The sequence below is a fragment of the Bactrocera oleae genome, chromosome 2 (assembly GCF_042242935.1).
Source record: "Bactrocera oleae isolate idBacOlea1 chromosome 2, idBacOlea1, whole genome shotgun sequence".
Lineage (NCBI taxonomy): Eukaryota > Metazoa > Arthropoda > Insecta > Diptera > Tephritidae > Bactrocera > Bactrocera oleae.
Window position 1 is genome coordinate 99,863,273 of NC_091536.1, and position 24,447 is coordinate 99,887,719.

The following is a 24,447-nucleotide window of genomic DNA, read 5'->3' on the forward strand; positions in this document are numbered from 1 at the left end:
CATATAAAACAGGTGGTCCAATTGGAATTGAGATATTGTCAAATTTTGCATACATCAAAGAGATCCCAGCTGAATACTATATTCGGTACAACTTTTTGTCACTAATTGCAAACATTTGAAACATATTACATTGATTTTATATACCATATGTGCATGTTATTATTGAAAACAAAAATCGTAAATTGGTATGGTTTTCATTTAATCAAAGACTTAAAATTTATCACTCAAATAGGATTCATAATCACATTGTTATTCATTAAGAAAAACAAATAAGCAATCTTAATTCAAACGTGTGATTCGTGATTATTCATTACGATCGCTAAAGTGCGAGCAACGATCGAGTTGCAATAATCGGGTGTAAAGACATGAGTTGGTCCACTACCGCAATACACATTAGTAATTTGTTAATGATCCAACATGATACAAACAACCAACTTGGTCCAAAGAAGATGCTCAATTGTTGGAACTGCCGATATTGGACGACAATAGGATATAGCTGTCATACAAACTGACCGATCAAAATCAAGATAAATATCTCCATTAAAAATCTCTCTCTCTTCTTGTTTAAATAAACATAGGTTGCAATTTGTAAATTGTACCGTAAAAGAGATAATAAATTAAGTATTATAATGCTTTCAATTTAAGAAACAACTTGAGCAATTTTAGACATTTTCATTTTAGCAATATTTTCAGTGGACAATTTTTAATATAATATAATACTAATTTAAAGCCTTCACACAAGTTTGCAAAATAAAATATTAGAAATAATTGCTAACCATCTTCATGTTCTTTTTAACTTAAAAATATATATAATATGGTACAATATAAGAAATTATCAATCTGTTGTTAACTACAAATATAAAGTTTCCGATTTCCAATAAGTTTAAACTAATAACGTCATATTTAAGGCTATAATCAAATTCATGATGTCGCGAGTTGATTAAATGCGTGTATATGAAAGGTTTTTTAAAAAATTAATTTAAAGTCTAGCCATATCTAACACACATGTACACAGTATATACATACGTACATATGTATGCTTTTGCTTTAAAAACTCTATATTTCCTTCGGGTAGTATTTTGTTTGGTCTTTTGTTTTCACCACGTTGGAGAAGTTCTCCTTATAAATTTGTGCATACAAAAACAAACTTCTACTTTGGAATCCATAAATAATTTTACAATTGTACAAGTTGTTTTAAGTTTTGTATATATGTATGTGTATATATCTAGCTGCTAGTTTGGTTTAATGTTCACTTGCATAAATCGCAAAGTTTCCATCATATTTATTTGTATTTTTATAAGATTTCCATTTCCCTGCCGAAAACTTTAAAAGAATAAACACAATTTTAATATACTTGTACATGCTTATGTATAAAATAAAATTCAAGACTGCGAAGAATAAGAATTCATTGAAGTGAGTATAAATAAGTACTAATCAAATAAAAAATAACTCATTATAATAATTATAAAGTATTTTATTATATTTAATAGACTTGGTCATACAAATTTTCAGAATTACCTTATTCCACTTACAGTTAGATAAGCCAGATCTGGGTTTTAACTTATTTAAACTAAATTTTAATATTCTCATGCAAAAACAAAAGGAGATAGTGGTGGTGCTGTAAATGAATGTTATCGGACAAATATTGCGTCAATATTTTGAAATGTGACTATTTACTTGAATGTACATACTTAAAATCGTAGATATGTACATGCATTATATACATATGTACAAAGATGAAATTAAATGTTCGTGAAAGTAATTGCACGTAATTGATTGCTTTACTCTAGCAACAAGTTTAACATGTAATTATAGTTTTTTAGGTGTATCGTATAATTGTCATGTCCACAAAATGGCTTTGAATGAAATAATATATAATGCAGTCAAATTTTGTGCTGAGGCTCAGATTAAGACAGTGGTTGTGTGGTTAAAATTTGTAAAAGTGGGTGTGACTGCACGCCCTAATACGTTTAAGGCACATAGATATCATACATACTTACATACATAGGTACATGCATCACAAGCTCCAATGGCTGACTCAACCCTTGTTTACATTTATACTCAATACATCGATACATTGATGAAATCGAAACATACATTCCTCTTTCCACCATATATATATTTAATATAATGATATCCGTTATTCCGGTTGATATTCTTATGTAGCTTATGTGGATATGAGTTGCGGATTCAGACATCTCAACAAACAACATAATGTCATGATTAGCAAAATACAGTTTGATGCCGAAAATGAATGAATTATGTATAATAAACCTCTGCCCTTTACCCTTGTCGTTATCGACTTTATCGATAATAAATTGGTATTTCCCATTTTGAAACGACTATGATAACGACATACGAGGTTTGTTCAAAAAGTATCGCGGATTTCGAATTTTCGCGGGCTACGTGTATTCGATTTTCGATTGTTTTGTTGCGTTATTTTGGTAGTGAGGTGCGGCTGTAGATAAATAGTCGGTGAGGACTGATGCTGGAATGATGTGGTTTAGTTGCTGTTGCGTTGGTGAATCAAACGGATCGAAGGACTAGAGTCTCGTCACTGGTATATGAGGAGCCGCCGCTAGCTTCCATAGTCTGATTGATTGGTTTACAGGGTCACCATTTATATGTGGATACTGTTAGCTTCACAGTCGGATATTTGATACCGTTACGGGGTCACCATTTATATGTGGGGACTTTCGTTACCACATCTATTTATTTTATTAATATTTGTTACCAAAGTTTCTTATTATTAAAAATTAAACTGAAAGCTTAACTTAAAATTTAAAAATTTTCGCTTAGAATAATGTATCTAATACGGTACCACAAATTAATTATATAAATAGGTTCATATGCCTTTCCCAGATAAATACAGGTGGATTGTAAAATTTACATACATTCGGAATATATGATAAATTATATATGACATTTGGAATGTAGTAATGAAACTGAGGTGAGCAGATGGCTCATGGTCATAAATGAAAAACTAAAAGAATATGTAATAGCATCTAAAGGTAGAAATCTCATAACACACTTTGAGCAGCTGTTGGCTAATTTATTTATAATTAATTGTTGTATCGGAGCTTGTTTTATTAAATTAAACTCGATTTTTTCTTTGTTTCATCAATTTTTAACTTTTTTATACTGGCAAGTGCTTCTGTTGGAAAATTCGGTGGACATGATTTCTCGAAAAGTTATGAAGCAATTTTTTTCAAATTTTGCACACATATTTAAAAGAACATTATCTAGTCATTGAACGAAGGTTTTTACTTTTATTACAACTAATTTTTTCGAGCCAATACATAGCGAACAATAAAAAAAATTCGATGTTTGTCAAAAATTTTAATTTTTTTCTTCATCCAATAAGAGATTTACCCATGTAGTAACCTTTTTTTTTTTGGTTTTTGATTTCAGATGAACCAACTTATGCTGTCCACGGCAAGAGAATTTTTTTGAGACGACGGCTGAGTTTTCGGAATTTTTAAGCAAAAATTTCATAAAATTCCGTTTAAATATGCTTCTTTGATATGCTAAATGATTTAAATAAAATATATGATTGCATGCATACATAAAAAATAGTAAAAATACCCTTTTTCTGAACCTCTGAAACACACCTAACACCTTAAACCTAAAAAGAATCTCATTTCATCAAGTCAAATAACTTTTGACATAACGTTTAAAATATTTTTCTTTTTTTCAATAATTCCTAGGAAATCAGTGACATACAAACTCACTGTGACTTTAACATATGTACATACTATATACTTAGGTATGTGCATACAAGAGTAGTGAAATTAACTAGTCATAAACAATTTTAAAACTAGTAAGCACTGAAAGTTTAACTAGTCAGACGATTTCCTTTTTCCATACAAGCAAATGGTAACTGTCACATTACATCAGTTCAAAAATAGACTAAGCAATTCTAGTTGCATTATGGGTAAATAAAATAATAAAGAAAATCATTCGATAATTGGTTGAAATTTGACGTCTAGTTGGATTTTAGAGAGGAATTGTTAGTTATAAACTGGTAAATTTCTGATTTGATGCACATACAAAATTTACAAACATACTTAGAAGTAACTCACAAGGAACAGCATAACGCATACAGCCTTAATAACAGAACACCTGGACGCCATTGAAACGACAATTCGTGTTTTATTCGATCCGTCTGTTCGATTTTGTTCATGTATAATATATGGACATGTCTAGGTACATATATTGCTTGTATTTTATAAATTCATGGCATCGCACCACTGCATGAGCGAATGACGAGCGTAAAAGCCTAAAATATCAATTAAAAAAAGAAAAAACGTTAATTTCTGTTGCACCGATGCTATAATACCCTTCACAAATACAAAGATTCCTTACAAGAACTTGATTTCGATCCAATTTCGTGAAGATGTTACGCCAAATAAAAAAGTTTCCCATACAAGCACTTGATTCCGATTGTTCAATATGTATGGCAACAGTTTGTATGGCAACTATGTATATGCTGTAGTGGAATGATATCGGCCGTTCCGAGAAATGAGCAGTTTCTTAGTGAGGAAAGGACAGGTGCAAAATTTCATATCGATAGCTTAAAAACTGAGAAACTTGTTCGTATATATACAGAAAGACAGACCGACAGACAGGCAGACGGACATGTCTAAATCAACTCAGCTCATCATGCTGATAATTTATGTATATATTTTATGGGGTCTCCAACGTTTCCTTCTGGGTGTTAAAAACTTCGTCGAAAACTTAATATATCCTGTTCAGGATATAATGAAAGCCTAAAATAGCAACTAAATACAACAATGAAATCTTATAGTACCTTTCAACTTGTAATAGAGACGCCGCCACTGATTTCCTAGACTTTTAATAAACTATTAGTATAATAGTATAGTATTAACTATCTAACTATAAACTATCAGTATAATTTTCCGCTTTGCACCATTCGGATAAATCGTAAGCTTTTCAAAATAATTTTGGGTGCATATATTTGCATACGTACACATGGTATATACATACATATAATTTTATGTTCTGCACACATTTTCTAATCTGAATTAAAAAATCAGTAAATAAAATTCTTACTGGTAACGGTAGTAAATATCTAAATGTTTAATATACAGGTTGGTTGAAAAGTTTCTGCGCTAAAAATTAAAAAATACTGTTATTGGTACGAAATATATTTTTGTATTCAATGTAACCTCCCTTAACCTCGGTACACTTATTCCAATGATCCTCCAATAATTTTACGTCATCCCTATAATGACGTTCCGAAAGCTCTGCAAAATACCAGTCTACGGCTGTAATAGCTTCTACATTCGACGAAAAACGCAATTCCACAAAAGAATTGTTTAGGTTTCTGAAGAGGTAGTAGTCGCTGGGAACCTGTGTGGGATCTGGTGAATACGGTGGATGCTCAAGCAATTCGTACTATAATTCGTTGAATTTTGTCGTTGTTAAAACAAAAAAATTATTTTTTGTGCTGCAAACCAGGCCTTTTCTCACGAATTTTTTCATCCAGCTGATCCAAAATGCTGCAATAATATTCAGGGTTGATTGTTTTACCTTTCTGCAGATAATCAATCAACAAAATTCTTTTTGCACCCCAAAAAACTGATGCCATAACCTTCTTAGCTGATCGTTGTGATTTCACCTGCTTTGGAGCAGAACAACTAATTTCAGTCCACTATAAACGTTATTGTTTTAATTAAGAATCTTGGTGGTAAATCTAAGTCTCATTCATAGTTATAAAACGATGCGAGAAATCGGTTTTATTCTGCTTAAAACGCTCCAAATTATGCTGAGAAATTTGTTTTCGATCCAGTTTTTGTTGAATTGTTAACGTGTGCGGCACTAACTTTCCAAACAGCTTTTTCATATGTGATTCTCCATGTAAAATATGTAGTACTCGTTCGTCTGAGATGCCTATGGCATTAACAATTTCACGCTTAGTCAAACTTGAATCTTCACTAACAATATTATGAACTTGATCAATGATTTCTGGTGTGGTTGCGGTTTTTGGTCGTGCTTCGCGTGGATCGTCTTCAAACCTCGACCACGTTTAAATTCCTCTCCCCCAAATTCAACGGTGCGTTTTGAAGGTGAGGACTCTTTATACTTTATACCCTTCTACCAATTGTTCATAAATTTCCTTTGCTTTTAAACCTTTCAAAACAAAGAATCAAATCACTGTGCGATATTCAATTTTTGGCTTGTAAACAAAGAATGTTTTGAGAGAATAACTTGTAACTTTGCATGTGTTATCACGACAGGTGTACCAACTTGAGAAAAAAAATTTGGAGCTAGTAGTGCTATTTCTTGGTGAGACCAACCAACTTTTCAACCAACCTGTATTAGAAAAGAAGACCAAACAGTGTTCCAAAAGAAGAATTCCCCTAAACGTATATTTTCATATTTATATTTGCCTATAACATATGTATGTACATACATAATTAGTAATACCTATATAAAAATTAAAAAAATTAAATTTCTAAAAAAGAAAAATGTTATTGGATTCTATAGAACACGCTTGCAATACTTCAAATTCATCTTTTTCATCATAAACAAATGGTATATTCATACTATTTTTTGGTTTTTGTTTTTTTTCTTTTGGTAGCAATTAAGCAAAGCACTATTTACCGTCCTTCTTTGATAGTGAATTATAACCCTATTACGGATTGCAACTCTAGTTTGAAGCAATTCAACTTCAAATCCATCAAAATCTTTTGGGTATTACGAACTACAAATAATTTTAGTCGAAGTTCCATTGATGTTGTCAACCTAAAAAGTAAAGATTTGATAGACAATTAAACAGTTGAACATTTTTAAACTAAAAATTAAAATGTATTTGTTGCAGATTCATAAGTTTCTTTTGGAAGTTCCAGTGGAAAAGATTTTTACGTTGGGCTGGGGCAACCTGCTCATATTTGACATATGACAGCGAGAAAAGTTTGTGCTAAAATTTAAACTCGAAAGCGCCATTTGCTTTGTGAAGGAGGTGGTGTTATCAAAATTCAGCATATTTACAAACATCTGATCTCCAAAATGGAATAAAGAAATGAAAATGATTTACCGAAAAATGTGGCTTTGTGGCTGGCATTCCCCATCAATCGCAAACACATGTCAGTAAAGTAGAAATCAACAACACAAATGAACCGAATTTATACATACACACATACATATTTAGTTAAATAAGCGTTTACATATAATGAAATGCGTTTACGGGAGTTTGAATGTAAGCTCAAAGCAATGAGAATGTGGTTATGAATGTCCACATAATAAAAAAGCAGAGAATGGTTAACTTCAGAAAAATCAAGTTTGGTATTAGTTTATTTTGCAGTGGAAGCAAAGAAGATATGTATATATATCTTTGGCATAGTGAAGCATCTCCGATCAAATGCCAAGAGAAAGGGGAGTACATTTAAAATTTTCCTATAGTGTAGTTATTTACTAATATAATATTTTGCACACATCAAAATAGCTTTGCTCGCTTAACGGTTGTTTGAATCATGTAAACCTAATCGGGGAAGATGACGATATCGAAACGGACAGGATGATGAAAGTAAAACTTGAGTTACATTGATGAATGTTGGTACACACGGTCTTGGAGCTAAGAGGAAGTTTTTGTTGTGAATGGGCAAAATAGGAAATTGAATAATATATTTATTTACATAATATATGTATCATTACAGTACATAATAAGGTGTGGCATACTGTCGACACAACCCAAAGGATGTACTATAAGTGACGAGTCACACCAGAATTCACTACATTAAACTAAATACCAAACAAGCAACAAAACTGATCGTTAGTTGGGCGACAAAAAATTGTAGTGTGGCATTTATAGGCGTATGTATGTATGTATGTAGGTCCGGCATTTAGAAATCGTAAAAACAAGTATGTGGTAAAAAACGACAATAATAAATATGAAAAATTAGAAAATAAGGAGAGGCACTAACTAAAGGCAAATTATACTAGTTTACAGTCATTTTGCGACTGTGATGTTGAGACTATTTCTTGCTAATTTTAGATATATCAATATACTAAAATTACAAAAATATAAAAAAAGTGAAGGAAATTTTTTTAACTCAAATTCATAATCAGGACACCTCATATACTCCCACAAACCTCTTAGCCCATGAGTAGCAAACTTTTCCTTCAGATTTGTTGAGTAGTGTTATTTAAAGTAGACAAAATGTATTTACAAATTGGATTATATAAAGGTGAGTCCTCAACATATAAATGGACGCTACACTAAATTAAATTAAAATGGCTAGCGATATAAGATAAATGTATGTATGTAGGTGGGTGTCACCAGGAGTATTCGACCCCAAAAGTAAAACAATAAAATAATCCCAAATAATGCACACATATCTATTTACATATGTATATACACAAGAAGCACACATAGCGAAGACTTTTTAATGGCAGCAGAAGGATTTTGACCTGAGTAGCTGTGCCATTGGATCCAAAATGTATAACACAATGTAATTTTAAAATAATTGACGCCAGTCTGCCTGCGAGCTGATACCAACTAATAGGAGACAGCTTTTGTGGGCATCTAAATAATTCTGACAAATAAATTGAAATTATGTAAAAGAAATGAGAGTTATCCGCAGGCAACAAAGAGAAATAATTGAAAATAAGAGTAGAAAATGCCTGCTATCAACTTTAGTTGTGATATGTGTATGTAAGCAGCTTGCCAGTGGTATGGCAAATACAATAAGAATGATACGAATTGGGAGAAAAGGCTTTATTTTTTTAAAACAACTTAATAAAAGTACAATTCCAATTTTAAACCTGTTAAGTAAGTTTTATATTAATATATCCTGAAGTGTGCTTGCCTTGAATACAACCCGGGCCCGTAAAAATTTTTCTACTCTTCCGTGCTGCAGGATATCACCTGAACATAGGTGCGCTACTTCGTGGTGAAAACCGTATGGTACTAGGTACAGACAGACTAGGTGCACAATAAAACGAATCCCCAACCAAAACCACCTACTTCCACCAATGAAGATGTTCAGAGTGTCATCAACAAGGGGAAATCGTTCAAATCCATTGACCCAGATGGAATTAACTTGTTGATGATACGGCACCTCGACGGAAATAAGTTACTTAACCAAGATTCTGAACCTGTCGCTGATCACTCTTCTAATACAACGAGAAGTCTTATCGTCCCATAAGTCTCCCTTCCCCAGTAGTGAAGACTCTTGACTTCCGGAATGGTTTCCGAAAAGCTCACAGCATTTAACGACTTAAACGCCCAGATAGCTCGTGACTTAAATCCACCCTGTGAGGGGACGATCCTAGTAGCGTTGGACTTGTCAAAAGCCTTTAGCACAGTCAATCATACAACGCTACTAGATGACATCGAACCATCTACGTTCCCTCCAGTGCTGAAGAGGTGGACCATGAATTATCTGAGCGGTCGTCGATACTCCGTTCTGTTTCGGAACTCTCTTATTCACCAAGGATAATTTCCATCACCTCATACGTAGATGATTGTGCGATATGGACGTTAGGCAATGAAATCGATTTTTCTCGTTTCTTCTCAGCAAGGGGCCTGACAATCTCCCCCACCAAATCCACAGCGACCAAATTCACTAAATGAACCAAAGAGTACAGACTGGATTTTAGTATCACAGACGATGGCGTTTAAATTCCGACTGTCAGCAACTCAACATTTTTTACAACCTGTGCTCTTTCACTCCTCATACGACCGCGATTATTGTCAAAGCAGAGACAAAATCCTCAAGCTAGCAGCTCCTGTTTTTGGCAACATACAAGACAATCGGTCGGCCGGTTATAGTGCAGAGACACGCAGACGAAAAAGCTTCAGACTGTCAAAATACAGCACCTAATACAGAGAAATTATATGACGAAAAAGCCAAATTACCATATGTCAAGGAATAATATCCTGAGACGTTGGCACAACTTTGGCAATAATGCTAGTGACGGAATTTTGCCAAGTTTTAAGAGAATTACATAATGTTAATCAAAATATTATTATTTAATTTTATTAAGATATCTTGTGTTCACACCGATATATATATAGTACAAAGAATGAAAAGATTGGACCCATCTGTGAAAAAATAACATACTTGTATTCATTTAATGTCATTAAAGTGGGTAAAGTTGAATAAAAAATTCAAAGAAGTGTTTATATCAAAGTTGGAATATCGGATTGGTTCAACAGGTACTTAGCCACTTAAACCCGCAAAGAGGGATATAAAAAAAGGGATGCGATGCGATTCCCATCGGATGTCACATTGTGTTTTGATCGGTTTCTTACGCGTGTACACCTATTGGAGAATTCGCCAAACTAAAAATCCACCATATTATAAATATTATACATACTATATGTTACTAAACAACTAGGACTGCCATTAGAAAATACTAGTTTACTGATTGAAAATGAATGATTTTTCTAATAGTGGTCTCTCTTCGGCTAGTATTGTATGTGTGTATTTGTACATATTGATTATTTGATGTTTCTTACTAAATTTTTCGAACAAGTCCTTTTGCTTCAATATTCAGTTTTCTGCAACAATATATATTTTTATATCACTCGTCTGTGACAGTGGCCATGCATAAATACTGCAGTATCATTGGTTATTGATCTCGTCAGATGAATAGAAAGTACTCGTTTATTTGAGTAACTGTATTTTATGAGCGATTTGAGTATGATTGCAATGAGTATCTTGCTTGGCAATTTTCTGCATATGACTCAAGCATTTTTCGCTGTGATTGAGAGAAATATACATACAATACTTAGTATATATTCGTGCCGGATGAAATATTTGAGTCGTGCGATCAGTGTGGTCTATTTGGCGCGTACTGTGACTCATCACACCTAGCGTAGGGTGTGTACATCAGTAGCATTATCGTTCGTGCTTTCAAAGCACACAGAGAATTTGAACTTGTTTTGCATTCAAATTAAATGTGGTCGCATGGTATTTCTTTTTGCTTTATCGAATTTTTATATGGATATGTTTTATAGTTGACTTAACTTTTTTCACTATTTTTTAATTATGTGTTTCAAGTCACTATCTTACACCCACTAACTGGAAATTGTTTCAATTATTACATATAATAATAGCCACCAATTTTAGACAGATAGATAGAGGAGTAGATACATTGTAAAAATAACACTACTCAACATATCTGAAAGAAAAATTTGCGACTGATGTGCTAAGAGGTTTGTGGGAATATTTGAGGTGTCCTGATTACGAATTTAACGTGGTGACATTGGCATATTTCTGACCCCGCCAACTTTTAGATAAAATTCCGTACCTCAACAATTACTCGACCATTGAATTGATATAAATTAGGCTGATAATTGTCGAAATCGGACTAAAAATATGCCTACTTCTCATATAGCACAATTTTAATTCTATCTGACTCTTTCTTCTTATAATATAGAAATCGAACGCCAATTATTATTATCAGAATACAATTTTGCATTAAATGTTTTAGTATAAAGTTTTGCCAACACTTGAAAGTATAGTCCTTACTTGTTGAATATGTACTTACATACATATGTATATGTATATACTTCTGTTGTACCCTTATTCGCACAAATTTATTTCAGTGGGTAAATGTCTGCAAATATGTATGTATGTATATATAATAATATTTTAAATATATAAATAATTTATTCACTTTTAATATGTATTTTTATCGTTGCTTTTGACGTTACCACCGCAGTGATTATAGCGCGTGCTCGCTGCATTAGTCATCCATACTATTGTACATACTATAAGCAGCCACCAGCCAAGTAGACGCGTTCGTGTTTGCGTTCGCGTTAGCACCGCAGTATCGTACAGAGGGCTTTTACCGTCTATCGTATAGTGAATGTTCAGTATTTGGGAAATTCTTACAGGAGGGCGGAAGCTGAAACGTCCAGTAGCTGCAACGACAAAACACAAAGCGAGTTGCAGCGGAGCCGCCAACAGTACCGATTGTCATGGCACTTTACACGAGCGAACGCGCGAACAAACGGGTGACTAAGCCACGATCAGCAGCCAGTCAGCATTTCAAGAAGGCAACCAAATAGCTGACCTTAGCGTTTGCCAGGCAACGCAAACGTCACCACCATTGCCAACTCTATTAGTAAGCAGCAGTAGGGTAACTGATCGTGCAAAAAAATTTGTGAGCAGCATTTCCATTTGAACGTTTTACCTATACGTACGTGTCGTACACGTAACCAGAGAGTGCGCGCGTGGTTAAAGTAATTAAAAAACGAGTGTACGCATAAACAACTTATTTCACAACCAAAGCAAAATAACATCTACTGGTATATACGCATATACATATACACATATGATATGTACATACATATGGACATACAATCGTATATTCAATAATAATAATCTAGCAAAGGACATAGTAAAACGCTAATTCGAATGCATAACATTGTAATAGCGCGAAAGTGAATTTTAACTGCAATCTAAACGAAGTAATACCACGACAAATGCCCATAGATATTAGTGTATATGTGTAAATGCATATGATTTCCACGCAAAGTAAGAAAAATATTTCAATAAGGAAATTCAGAGTTATTTTGATGTTTTTCATGTAACGAAAACTCTTTGTACTTTAAAATTTTTACCTTTTCAGTTTTTGAAAATAGCAACATACATTCATTTGTTGTAAATATGGGAGTATTTTACATTAAACATACATATATGTACATATCATTAAAATGTATTTCTTTGCCTATCCTTTTTTAACTTTCGTTAAAATGCGGCGAATAATCATTTATTTTTGTTCTTTTTTTATATACAAGCATTTATCACTAATTTATATTTGATAATGACAATGTGGCGCGACGAATGACAATTATAACCTGCAACCTTCTAACGAATACAACAAGTAATCCCCCTAGACATCTTCGTCGTTCGGCAGCGCCACCGCCCGCAGGTTTTTGGTACTATGTGTAGTTAGTTTTACAGTACAGAGCATAAAAATTTAGTTAACACTAAAACGTTCAGTGAGCATTAGGTGCAGTAATATTGGCGCCGTTATCTGCCGTGTCGTTTACAAAAGGTCGCCCTTACTAACTGTCAATGACGTTGTCGCTACACTTATGGCTTATGAAATTTTAGTTTCCTTTTCGAAATTTTATTTCAATTTTGTCTGTACTTCAGTAAGGAAGGAAATCTTGGAAACCGCTGATCTTTGATCATGTGTGTAGGAGATCATTTTGTAGCAAAATTATCATAATTAATTTAAGTCGAATGAACCATTGTTCGAGGTTGCATGTCGGGGCACATGGTCAATGCACGCACCCGCCTTGTTTATATAAAATTACTTTTAATCGGATCTTTTGAGACTCTTTTCTGTATAAAAGGCAATTTATGTTATGCTTATTTATAGCACAAGACAGAACATATTAACTAAAGTGGCATATTCAAAGTAGTATATTTCATACATGTACTTATGTAAATCACTATTTACATTTGGCGGTGATCGAACTCAAATCGTTCGTGCAAAAACAAGAGCGGCGTTAAGCAAAACATTGTAAAATGTAAATTGAAAAATATACATAATTAAATACTCACTTGTAGAAGTGAGAATGAGAACGAGAATACACACAATTCATTACGACAAATATACATATGTATATAGTAGACTCCAACAACCAAATAAGCAAAAGTTCAAAGCAAAATTTAATATAGTGGTAACAAAAAATGGTATTGTACCAAAAAGTGAATGAGTTTTGTGTGGGTGAAGCATTGAAGGCTTGTGTGCAGCTGCGACATTTAAGTTGCATGTGATGGAAAAAGGAGTGTCCGCGCGCCGTTAGTGTGTGAAATCGAACAAACAATACATAAAAGTAACATAACCACCAAGAAATTATAAAAGAAGTAATAAGAATAAAATTCCGTAGGCACTTGTGTTACAAATTTGTTTGTTAAAATGCATAGCAACAATAACAAAAACAATAGCGCATACAAAAGCCAATGTGACAGTTGGCAGAACAATAACGACACGGTGACAGTGGAGCTGTTGCAGCAACAGCAACACGTGCAATCACAGCAGCTATTGCAGGGACAGCAATTGCAGCAACATCACCAGCAAGCTCGCATTAGCAACTGGATCAGTGATACGAATCGCACTCACTGTTCACTATTGCATAACAATAACAGTGCTCAACTCAATTGTGCTCAACAACGACAACAGCAGCAACCGTTGCAACTGCCTACAACATATCTGCATGAACACTTATATGGAAATTATTCGCAAACTGTGGCAACCACTAATTCTCCTCATCATCAGCAACAACCAACGCCACAAATTACGGATACATCAGTTTCTGCGAACAATTGCTACTACAGATCACCGATGCAGCAACAGCAGCAACTCAATAATAAGCAACTGCCGTCCCTGGAACAACCACAATACCAGCAGAGTTTAGCGCAGAAGCAGCTAACAACACCGATTCATCCACCATTCTCAGCTGCTACTAAAGAATCGCTTTCACCACAATCACGTTCACATTCTCCTGGCTTAACACCCTCGCATACGACCACGCGTACATTTCAGCAGCGCTTGGCGGTTGCCGCTGCTGCAGTGGCGGCGGCACGCAACGTAAATCAGCAGCATCATCGGGTAAGTAAATATTTTAAACGTTACTTAATTAGCTACTCCTCATCTGTATTTTGATTTGTCAATTTGTTGACGGTGGGTGTGGCTTCAGATTTTGATTACGTTTTTGTTTTACTTTCTTTAGTCAAAAGAATATAATCGCATCAACCTACGAGTATGTGTATGTTGGAGGTAAATATATGTACATACATATGTTTTCATTTGTGGTTTCCGCTTGTTTTATGGGCGGTGCTTCAAATATAATATGTATAGCATGACGAGCTTAATCGATTCAGCCATATCCGTCTGTCTATTTGTATATACCTGAACTAGTCCCTGAGTTTTTCAAGACATTGTTTGAAATTTTGCACTCGTCCTTTTTTCACTAAGAAACTGCTCATTTGTCGGATCCGCCGATATCGGACCACTATAGCATACAGCTGCCATACAAACTGAACGATCGGAATAAAGTCACTAATATTATACTTTAATGATATCAAAATATAATAGCGACCAGAGTTATTCCAGTTTGATAGAAAGTTGAGAAAGCCTAACTTCTATAAAGTTACCCCTTAGTAACTTCGGCGACACAAGAGCTTAGAGCAATAGGTAATGGTAACGGTAGACCGACTTAATAGTAACAAAGCAATACCTAAAATTAGTTTAAGATACCAAGATAAAATTATTAATTATTTTGACTGCACGCAATCCAAGATGAAGTATTGAAGTTGCTAGCTCTAGTTTACAATAGTAGAAGACGAAGTAAGCAAGCGCAAAAAATGCTAAATTAGTATTTTATCAATCCGAAACAAATCAATCAAAATATTTCAAATGGTTATTAAATTATTTTTTAATGCATTATTTGCAATCCTGATTAGAAATAACATATTTTGGGTATATTATTGCTCGGAGATGGTTTGAGCCGATGTCAATCCTTCTCGTTTAATTTTTTGCGATATTTCTCTCGTTAACGATATGTTTTAAAGTAAACCTGAATATTGAAAATTGTTATAATTCGTATATTTGGAATACATTTTATTGCTGTTTGAATTATCTTTAAAGTTAATTATCGGTTGATATTTTCAAATGGCGTTATTTTGGAAGTAGAGGGTAACTGTATCATAGATGAAATGCAAGTCTTGTGAACCAAAATTGCTTTAAATTGATATAATAGTAAATATTTTGGCGCCATAATACAAATGAATTTGGTTCATACAGCTTCAGGAGTTTGTGAACATTATAGGTACATAGTATGTACTTGTGAAAATACATTAAAAATTGGTATCTTCTGTTTACAAAGACATCTTTTAAAACTAACTTATTGCTACTCTCCACAAGTAAAGTAAACAAACGTACAATTTTTTTATACTCTTGCAACATGTTGCTAATAGTTTTATTCTCCTACAGTTGTTTATATCACCTAAAAATAATCGAAAACAAGTAAGGAAGGGCTAAGTTCGGATGTAATCGAACATTTTATACTCTCGCAAAGTCAAATGGTTCTATGTTGACCGATATTTTCGGTAAAAGGTCAACTATAGGCACTGGGATCAACATATTCAGTACCTAGAGGCTTGAACAGTTTTAGTTCAATTTATATAATTTTTGGTCACAAGGTGGCATACTTTAAACGTATTATTCACGCAAAGTTTTACGCCGATATAATCATTGTTGCTTGATTTGCATACTGGAAAGTGAAAAAATCAGATGGAATTTAAAATGATGTTATATGGGAAATAGGCGTGGTGTAATCTGATTTCGCCCATTTTCGTACTGTAACATAGAAATATGCAAAAAAAATTTTGTACCGAATTTGGTTGAAATCGGTTAAGCAGATCCCAAGATATGGGTTTTCACCTAAAAGTGGGCGGTGCCGCGCCCACCATCTAATGTTGAACGTGGTTCCTATAAAGTCATCTTATACCATCTCAGAGATAAAATTGAATGTCTCTGGCTTCAACAGTACTGTTATATGGGGAGTGGGCAGGGTTATCACCCGATTTCACCCATTTCACACCGTCGATAGAGATGCTAAAAATATTTGTTCTCAGTGAATTTTGTTTTTATAGCTTCAGTGGTATAGGAGATATGCACATTAACCTTATTAGAAGGCGGGATCACGCTCACTTAAAAAAAATTTTAACTGCAGATGGCCCTCACTAATGTGATCCTATATACCAAATAACAGTATTGTATCTTGTTGTGGAGCTTAGTTATGGCAATTTATTTGTTTTTAATTAATGAAGTTTTGTGGGCGTGGCAGTGGTCCGATTACGCCCATCTGCAATACCAACCGCCTTACGGTACCAAGAACCATGTGTAAAGATATCTCAATTTTTACTCAAGTTACAGCTTGCACAGACGGACAGACAGTCACCCGGATTTCAACACGTCTCTTCATCCTGATCTTTTATATACTTATATATAACCCTATATCTAACTCGATTAGTTTTAGGTGCTACAAACAACCGTTAGGTGAACAAAACTATTATACTCTATATATTATATATAAGATAAATAGATAAAGCTATGTACATTCGATTATCGATATTTTGTTTTTGTTATAATCGGACACGTAAGTTTATTATGTGCTTGCATTAGGGGCAAATTTCCAATAGTAGTTTGTTTCAGACAACGGAAAAGGTTAGAACGTTTTTGTGTTCTCTTCCATTTTTAACTTTTGAAAGAAATAGATCAAAGAATATGTATTAAATTTTATTAAATAAAGTGCTTCAAGGCACTTGAAATGCTGTCTGGGGCATTCGGTGATTCTTTTTTGTCTCAAAAAAGTGTTTATTAGTGGTACAAATGCTTTGCAGAAGGCCGAGAAGATGAGCATCCTCGAGGTGCGACCACGTCGACAAGCGAAGAAAACATCGAAACAGTACGAAAAATAGTTCTTGAAAATCGTCGGATCACTGTTAGGGAAGTTGCAGAGGATGTTGACATATCAATCGGCTCATGCCATTCAATTTTCTCGATAGTTTTGGACATGAAACGTGTGGCAGTGAAGTTTGTCTCGAAATTGCTAAATTTTTAGCAAAAGCAATGTCGTGTTAGTAACGCTGAGGAGTTGTTGAAAAAGCACATTTCAGAAGTGCTTAGAGGATTAGAAAGAGCGTTGTCACAAGGACATATATCCGAAGGGGATTACATTGAAGGGGACATAATAGATATTGAAGTACCTTTATAAAAAATTCCAAATTCACCTTTTCCTTTGAACACACCTCCTATATATAAATGATCAGGATGACGAGACGAGTTGAAATCCGAGTGAATGTCTGTTCGTCCGTCTGTCCGTCTGCCTATGCAAGCTGTAACTTGAGTAAAAATTTAGATATCCCAATGAAAATTGGTACACGTGAAGTTCGTAGATGAGTGTAATCGGACCCACAAAACGCCATTAGTCGAAACCCTATAAAATGTCATAACTAAGCACTAAATTAGTATATGAAATTGTAATTTGGTACAGGGTACAGCGGATCGCAGTAGCATGTAGCATCTGTGGGCTAAAATTTTGTTTAAAAGTAGGCGTGTCCCCGCCCTCTAATAAGTTTAATATACATATCTCTTAAACCACTTAGGAAAAATTTTTTTAAGAACCGCTACCGACAGTTTGAAGATGAATTAGAACCCCGCCCTCTTTCCATATAACGGTTTTGTTAAAAACGACTAAAAGCGCGATAGATCAATCAGTAAATAAACCAGAGACATTAAATTTTACACCCAGGATGATACAAGAGAGCTGCTTTTAAAATTGGACAATGGGCATGGCACCGCTCACATTTAGAGGAAAACCCATACACGGGACCTGGTGGACCGATTTCAACAAAACTCATTACGTTGCATAACATTCGTATATTTTAAAGCCAAAATGGGCGAAAACAGATTACAACCACCCCCATTATATATTTTAATCTGCCTCCAATATACCCTATTTAATGATTTCCGACTTTCCACCTGACTTTAAACCGTTTAGGTTGTTATAAAATTATATTAATGGCTTGGTGCTCAATATAAATGAAATTGGTTTTTTAATATTGCCAACACTTGGAGGTATCTCCGCGTGTTTGATCCTTGCAAGTTGCAAGAGTATAAAAATTTTTATTATTGGTTTGCTATTTAAAATCAAATGACTCCTAGAGTCAATAGCGTCATAGTATATATTTAAATGGGACACGCACGTTGATCTTGGATTATGTTTTGTCTATCTCCTAATTATTGATTAATAATAAAAAGAATGTTACGCTTATTGACATACATATATATATAAATATTTACATACCGACAACCACGCAACTATTGGACACATACATATTCACTCCCCCAATTAGATGGTTAACTGATCACAACTGTTTTTAAAGAATTTCATGACTTTTATTTTTTAATTAAAATGATTTATTCAAAAAAAAAACACATAGTAACATCGTCACGTCTGCAAAATTATTTACTAAATAGAAATAAAAACTACTTGTGATATTCCCTTTTTAATTTATCAAAAACAAAGCTGTTTTCAATATTACACTTTATATCGAAATTTGTTCTGTTATTTACATAAAATTTGATCCGTTTGTACGCTCATTGAAGCGTACAGAATATATATGCATGTATATACTTGTATGCATGCTAATATATATGTACATATATATCAATTTAGGTCTGTTAATTCATTCTAAAATATGGAGCTCCATTTCTTTTAATAAAAGTTTAGTTTTAATCAAAAACAATGCACTGTCTGGTTATAATAAAAACTAACATTAATGTTAATTTGTTGTTCAATATTTAAAAATAGTCGTTCAAACAATTTGTTTAAAATGGGTTAAGGTTATAGCGACTCAAAATTGTTACTGCGAGATGTAAAGATTGTCTCGAAGACCTTAGTATAGTTGCAAAGAGGAGACGGAAACGAAATGGTCGAAATGGTGGTTAAAGATTTGCGGAATATTTGTTTGTTTGTAGAAATGTATTGTAGTTTTGTTTTTATAAATCTCTGTCATTATTATTCACATGAGTTGTATATGATATAAACTCAATCGCCAGGTTTAATATATGTGGTATATGCAGTAAACATCAACCAAAGGATGAAAAATCCCAATTCCATTCTGGACTAATGAAAAGCATTATTTGTAGTACTATATGGAAGCTGGGGTAATTCGTCGATTTATATCGCAGGTAGTGAGCTACAAGTATAGTACGAGTATATCCAATATAATAGTTTTGCTAAGATATCTTACATATTGACCGATATATACGGAGTAATGCCAGCCGAAAATTTTAAATATATAAGGTATATGAGGGCTAGAGATATCCTTACCAGAAAAAGAGGCTTTCTGAAAATCGTTAAGAAACCTTACAGATTGACCAATATATAAAGTCGAGCGGATGTTTGGAAATATGTATGTTAAGATGAAATATATTGAGGGCATTATTTGTGCAAAGTTTTATTCTGATAACTTCATTGATGATAGAAGCAGATGTAATTTTAAAGGTTGTTATATGGAAAGTAGGTGTGGTTATCATCCGACTTCGCCCATTTTCACAATGTGTAATAGCAATGGGTAGCCACATACACCGAATTTGGTTGAAATTGGTTCAGTACTTCCTGAGATATAGGATTTCACCTAAAGGGGTGCGCTGCCACGCCCCTTGCTCAATTTTTACTCCTGCTCCTATAAAGCCTTTTCCTGCCTCCTGGTTGTGAATGAATTTAATTCTTTTGGTGCATTTATTCAATGAATTATCGCACTTTTAGTAGTTTTCAACATAACCGTTATATGGGAAGGGGGTTTGGTTATTTTTTTATTTTACCCATTTTCACGGTGTACGAAGAATTGTTAAATACTCTTTTTGTCAGAAAGTTTGGTTGCTTTAGCTTCAGCGCTTTTGAAAATATGTCTGTTAAACCATTTAAGAGGCGGGTCTACGCTCACATTTAAACAATTTTTTGCTCACAAGTGTCCCTTGATTTTACGATCTTGGTCCCCAAATTACAGCTGTGTATCTAAAGGCGGTGCCAAGAAATATATGCAGCAAGTTTCTAAATGATGTCTCAATTTTTACTCAAATTCATTTATATATACATATGTACAATATATATATATTTTGATTAGTTTTAGGTGATACAAACTATAGTTAGGTGAACAAAACTATTATACTCTCTAGCGACATATTGCAAGAGTATAAATACGGAAGAAGGGAAATTAAAACAAGTAAGGAAGGGCTAAGTTCGGATGTAACCGAACACTTTATACTCTCGCAAAGTCAAATGGTATACTCTGTTTGAGATTTCTTTATATATTTTAATAATTAGAAATAGGAACTGTTGACAAAACTATTATACTCTGAATTTTAATTATATATCTTACACATTGACCGATATTTTGTGTAAAAAGTCAACCATAGGCACTGGGGTCCACATATTCAGTACCTAGGGGCTTGAACAGTTTTGGTTCGATTTATACATACGGGACCACTCACACTTTTTAAAAACCTTTTAAACTACAGATGCCCTGCCTAATGTGATCCTGTATACCAAATAACAGTATTGTATCTTATTGTGGAGCTTGGTTATGACAATTTATTTGTTTTTGATTAATGGCGTTTTGTGGGCTTGGCAGTGGTCCGATTACGTCGATCTGCAATACCAACCGCCTTACGTGTACAAGATATCTCAATTTTTACTCAAGTTACAGTTTGCACGGACGGACAGACAGACAGAGTCAATCGGATTTCAACTCATCTCTTCATCCTGATCATTTATATATACATAACCCTATACCTAACTCGATTAGTTTTAGGTGATACAAACAACTGTTAGGTGAAAAAATCTATTATACTCTGTAGCAACATGTCGCAAGAGTATACAAATTTTAATTTTGCTTTGATGGTGATGTGGAAAATTTCTTTTATATTTACCACTTTTACCATTTGGCACATATTGTTTCAAAACATACACTTTTGCACACATTCTTTTCTCACCAAGAAGGTGCTCATTTGTCGGAACCGATATCGAACTACTATAGCATATAGCTGCCATATAAACTAAATTATCGGTTTCAAGTGCTTGCATGAAAAACTTTTTCATTTGCATTGGCTAAAGTTGTATTTAAAAGTTTACTTTTGCAGTTATCGCTTATTATTAATATGCTAAAATATATAAATATGTATATACACATATATGTATATATTATATGTATACACATATAGCAAGTCTTTGTGAGCTTTGCGTCATTCTCTCTTTCGGGTAAATTTTTTATTACAAGCATTATAACTATGCTTTACTGATTAGATTAGAACACAACATTGATAAGCATTCAAGGAAATATAATACACAATTATTTTACCTTTTACACGTCATTATCATGACTTCACATTGTTAATTTAGGGGGTGATATAATACATGCAACGCATTATATAGTTTACGTATACGTATTACTTGTATTATATTATTCAATATGTATAGAATTTTTTAGCACATCTAAAAGAAGTTATACTCTCGCAACATGTTGCAACAGAGAGTATAATAGTTTTGTTCACCTAACGGTTGTTTGTAATATTTAAAACTAATAGAGATAGATATATCTGATATAGATTATAAATATAAATGATCAGGTTGACAGACAAGTTGAACTACTGTCTGTCTGCTCATCCGCCCGTCTGTCTGTGCAAGCGATAACTACAGTAAAAATTATCTCAGGAACTACTCGACCAATTTCAACCAAATTCGATACATAACATTATCCTGACATCTCTATCTTACACTTTAAAATTGGACTACAAAAATGCCTACTACCTTATAATACTATTCACAGTATAAAAATTAAGTACCGTTGAAATCACGGAAAATAAAACTTATACTCGTCGAAATTGAATCATAATACCAAATATATCAGTCATTGTGTGGGTTTTCTTCCTAAAATTTCGTGGAAACATGTTCTGGATATTTCTTGAGTAATGTCAATCAGCCCAGACCTTCCCCCCAGCCTCAATAAAACTTTAAACAGTTTGTGTTAGTCAAAATATTGGTCTAAGCCCCATATCTCTAATATATTGATATCCGATTCTCCGCTTAGTTTGTTAGTTTTTTGTTAAAGGAAAGTAAAATATTATTTTGCTATCGGTTGCATATCGTCGTGGTAGTTTCGATTCTTAAAAGTTTATTTCTGCGACTTTACAAATAAAAATATAAAAAAATTTTCGAGGGAAAGTTGATGAGTTTATATCCCTCTTTGCATAGCCATTCCATATACAGCGTCACCAATAACCTTTTATCATGTCATGTTTCATTTTGGTACAACGCTTGGAAATTGTCCAAGATGATTACGCAAATTCACGTTCTCCGGTGGATACTGTAAGAGCTCTTCGCGTAAAACACTGTCAATTCAATGCCTCTGTACATTTTTTAATTTTTTTATCATTGTGACAATTGTTTTATATTCGCTGCCATTACACTGCCACTGCGAGTGCGTCCCACCAGAGAATGTTATGAATAAAATTGAAAGCGCTTGATAAATTTAAAATACTGAATAGAGTCTATTAAAGTTTACAACGAGTTCCGCTATTAGCTTTTATTTTATTGAAAGAAAAAAAGCAACGTTAAAATTGAACTTTACTTTTAGATTTATATCACATTATCGACTGAGAGAGACACATTAGGGTGTTAAATTACGTTTTGTAAATCCTCTTAAAATATTTATATTTTTTCATAAACTCAATAATTATGACATATTGTATTTTATTGTTATGTTTTCCCCTAAAAAAATTAAAATAAATTAAATCGTAACAATATTATAAATTAATTCCTTAACTTACATTTCAAATATGTCAGCGACTATCCTCTTGCTTCGTTTCTGATAACGAACCCAATAAAATTGGTCTCTGTGAAACCCAAAACCGATACAATTTCTGTTTCGAACGTCAAACCAATAATATCTGAATTCATGACATCTACTACATTTTTTTATTGGTTTCAATTCTGATTCCGACAACTATCAGATTCTACAACACCCCTGAATATTTGCAATTGATATTAGTAGAAAACTTAAGTTTCAATAGTGAGAGATTTATGCTAAAGAGTTCTTCACGCCATAAATGAGGAATCCGACAAGTTTATTACGAAGAGTCCCTGATGATTCATCATGGCAACCGTTTAAACAAGCGGGAAAAGTATACACGCGCCTAAAAACAAGTGCAAAACGGTACACAGAACAAGTAGCATGAGCAAGTGGAAAATAAACTCATACTAGGTAAAATTATGAATGTGCTTTGTGGTGAAAGAACTTAGCAAAAAATCAAAATATCAACAAACAAAGTGTTTGCTAACTTGTTTCATACGACATTCGTAAACAAGTATATGTAAAGATTGCAAGTGCGCATGCTTTCATTAAAATGTATATACATACATATATACATATGTATGTACTTATACCTGGGCCCTAATGCATATATGTATAGTTGCATGCATGTTTATGTACAACCCTTGGTTGTCGAGAGAATTCAATATAAGCAGAGAATGTTAACTTAATGTTGAAAACCGGCATGATACTTCAAAAATTGTCTCGCATGCGACAATTGATTGCTTTAACCAGAGAACGTATATGAATTCATATTCATATACGTTCTCTGCTTTAACATTCGTTGCGTACATTTTGCCTTTTTTGTGGGACACAAATGCGTGCATACGTACGTATATATTTTGTATGTATATGTACAAATGTTTGTACAAAGCACCATAGATATGTATGTACATATATATTGTTATTCGTTTGAAAAATCAGAAAAGTAACATTTCACAATATTCATATACACGTACATATGTATGTATGTACATAAATAAAAATGTATGTTTGTAAGCTTGTAAAAGTATGTACA

General features: G+C 33.5%; 2 protein-coding genes across 2 annotated transcripts in view; one reads left to right on the forward strand and one right to left on the reverse strand.

Moving 5' to 3' along the window:
• Positions 1 to 24,447, reverse strand: part of Wdr24 (WD repeat domain 24) — a 43,088-nt gene that overhangs the window by 9,297 nt on the left and 9,344 nt on the right. The window lies entirely within an intron of this gene.
• The window catches only part of kay (transcription factor kayak), a 40,431-nt gene continuing 29,371 nt past the window's right edge, over positions 13,388 to 24,447 (forward strand). The window contains exon 1 of the mRNA XM_036357606.2: positions 13,388 to 14,601. Coding sequence (XP_036213499.2) covers positions 13,909 to 14,601 — 693 coding nt within the window. The 5' untranslated portion in view covers positions 13,388 to 13,908. The remainder of the gene's footprint in view (positions 14,602 to 24,447) is intronic.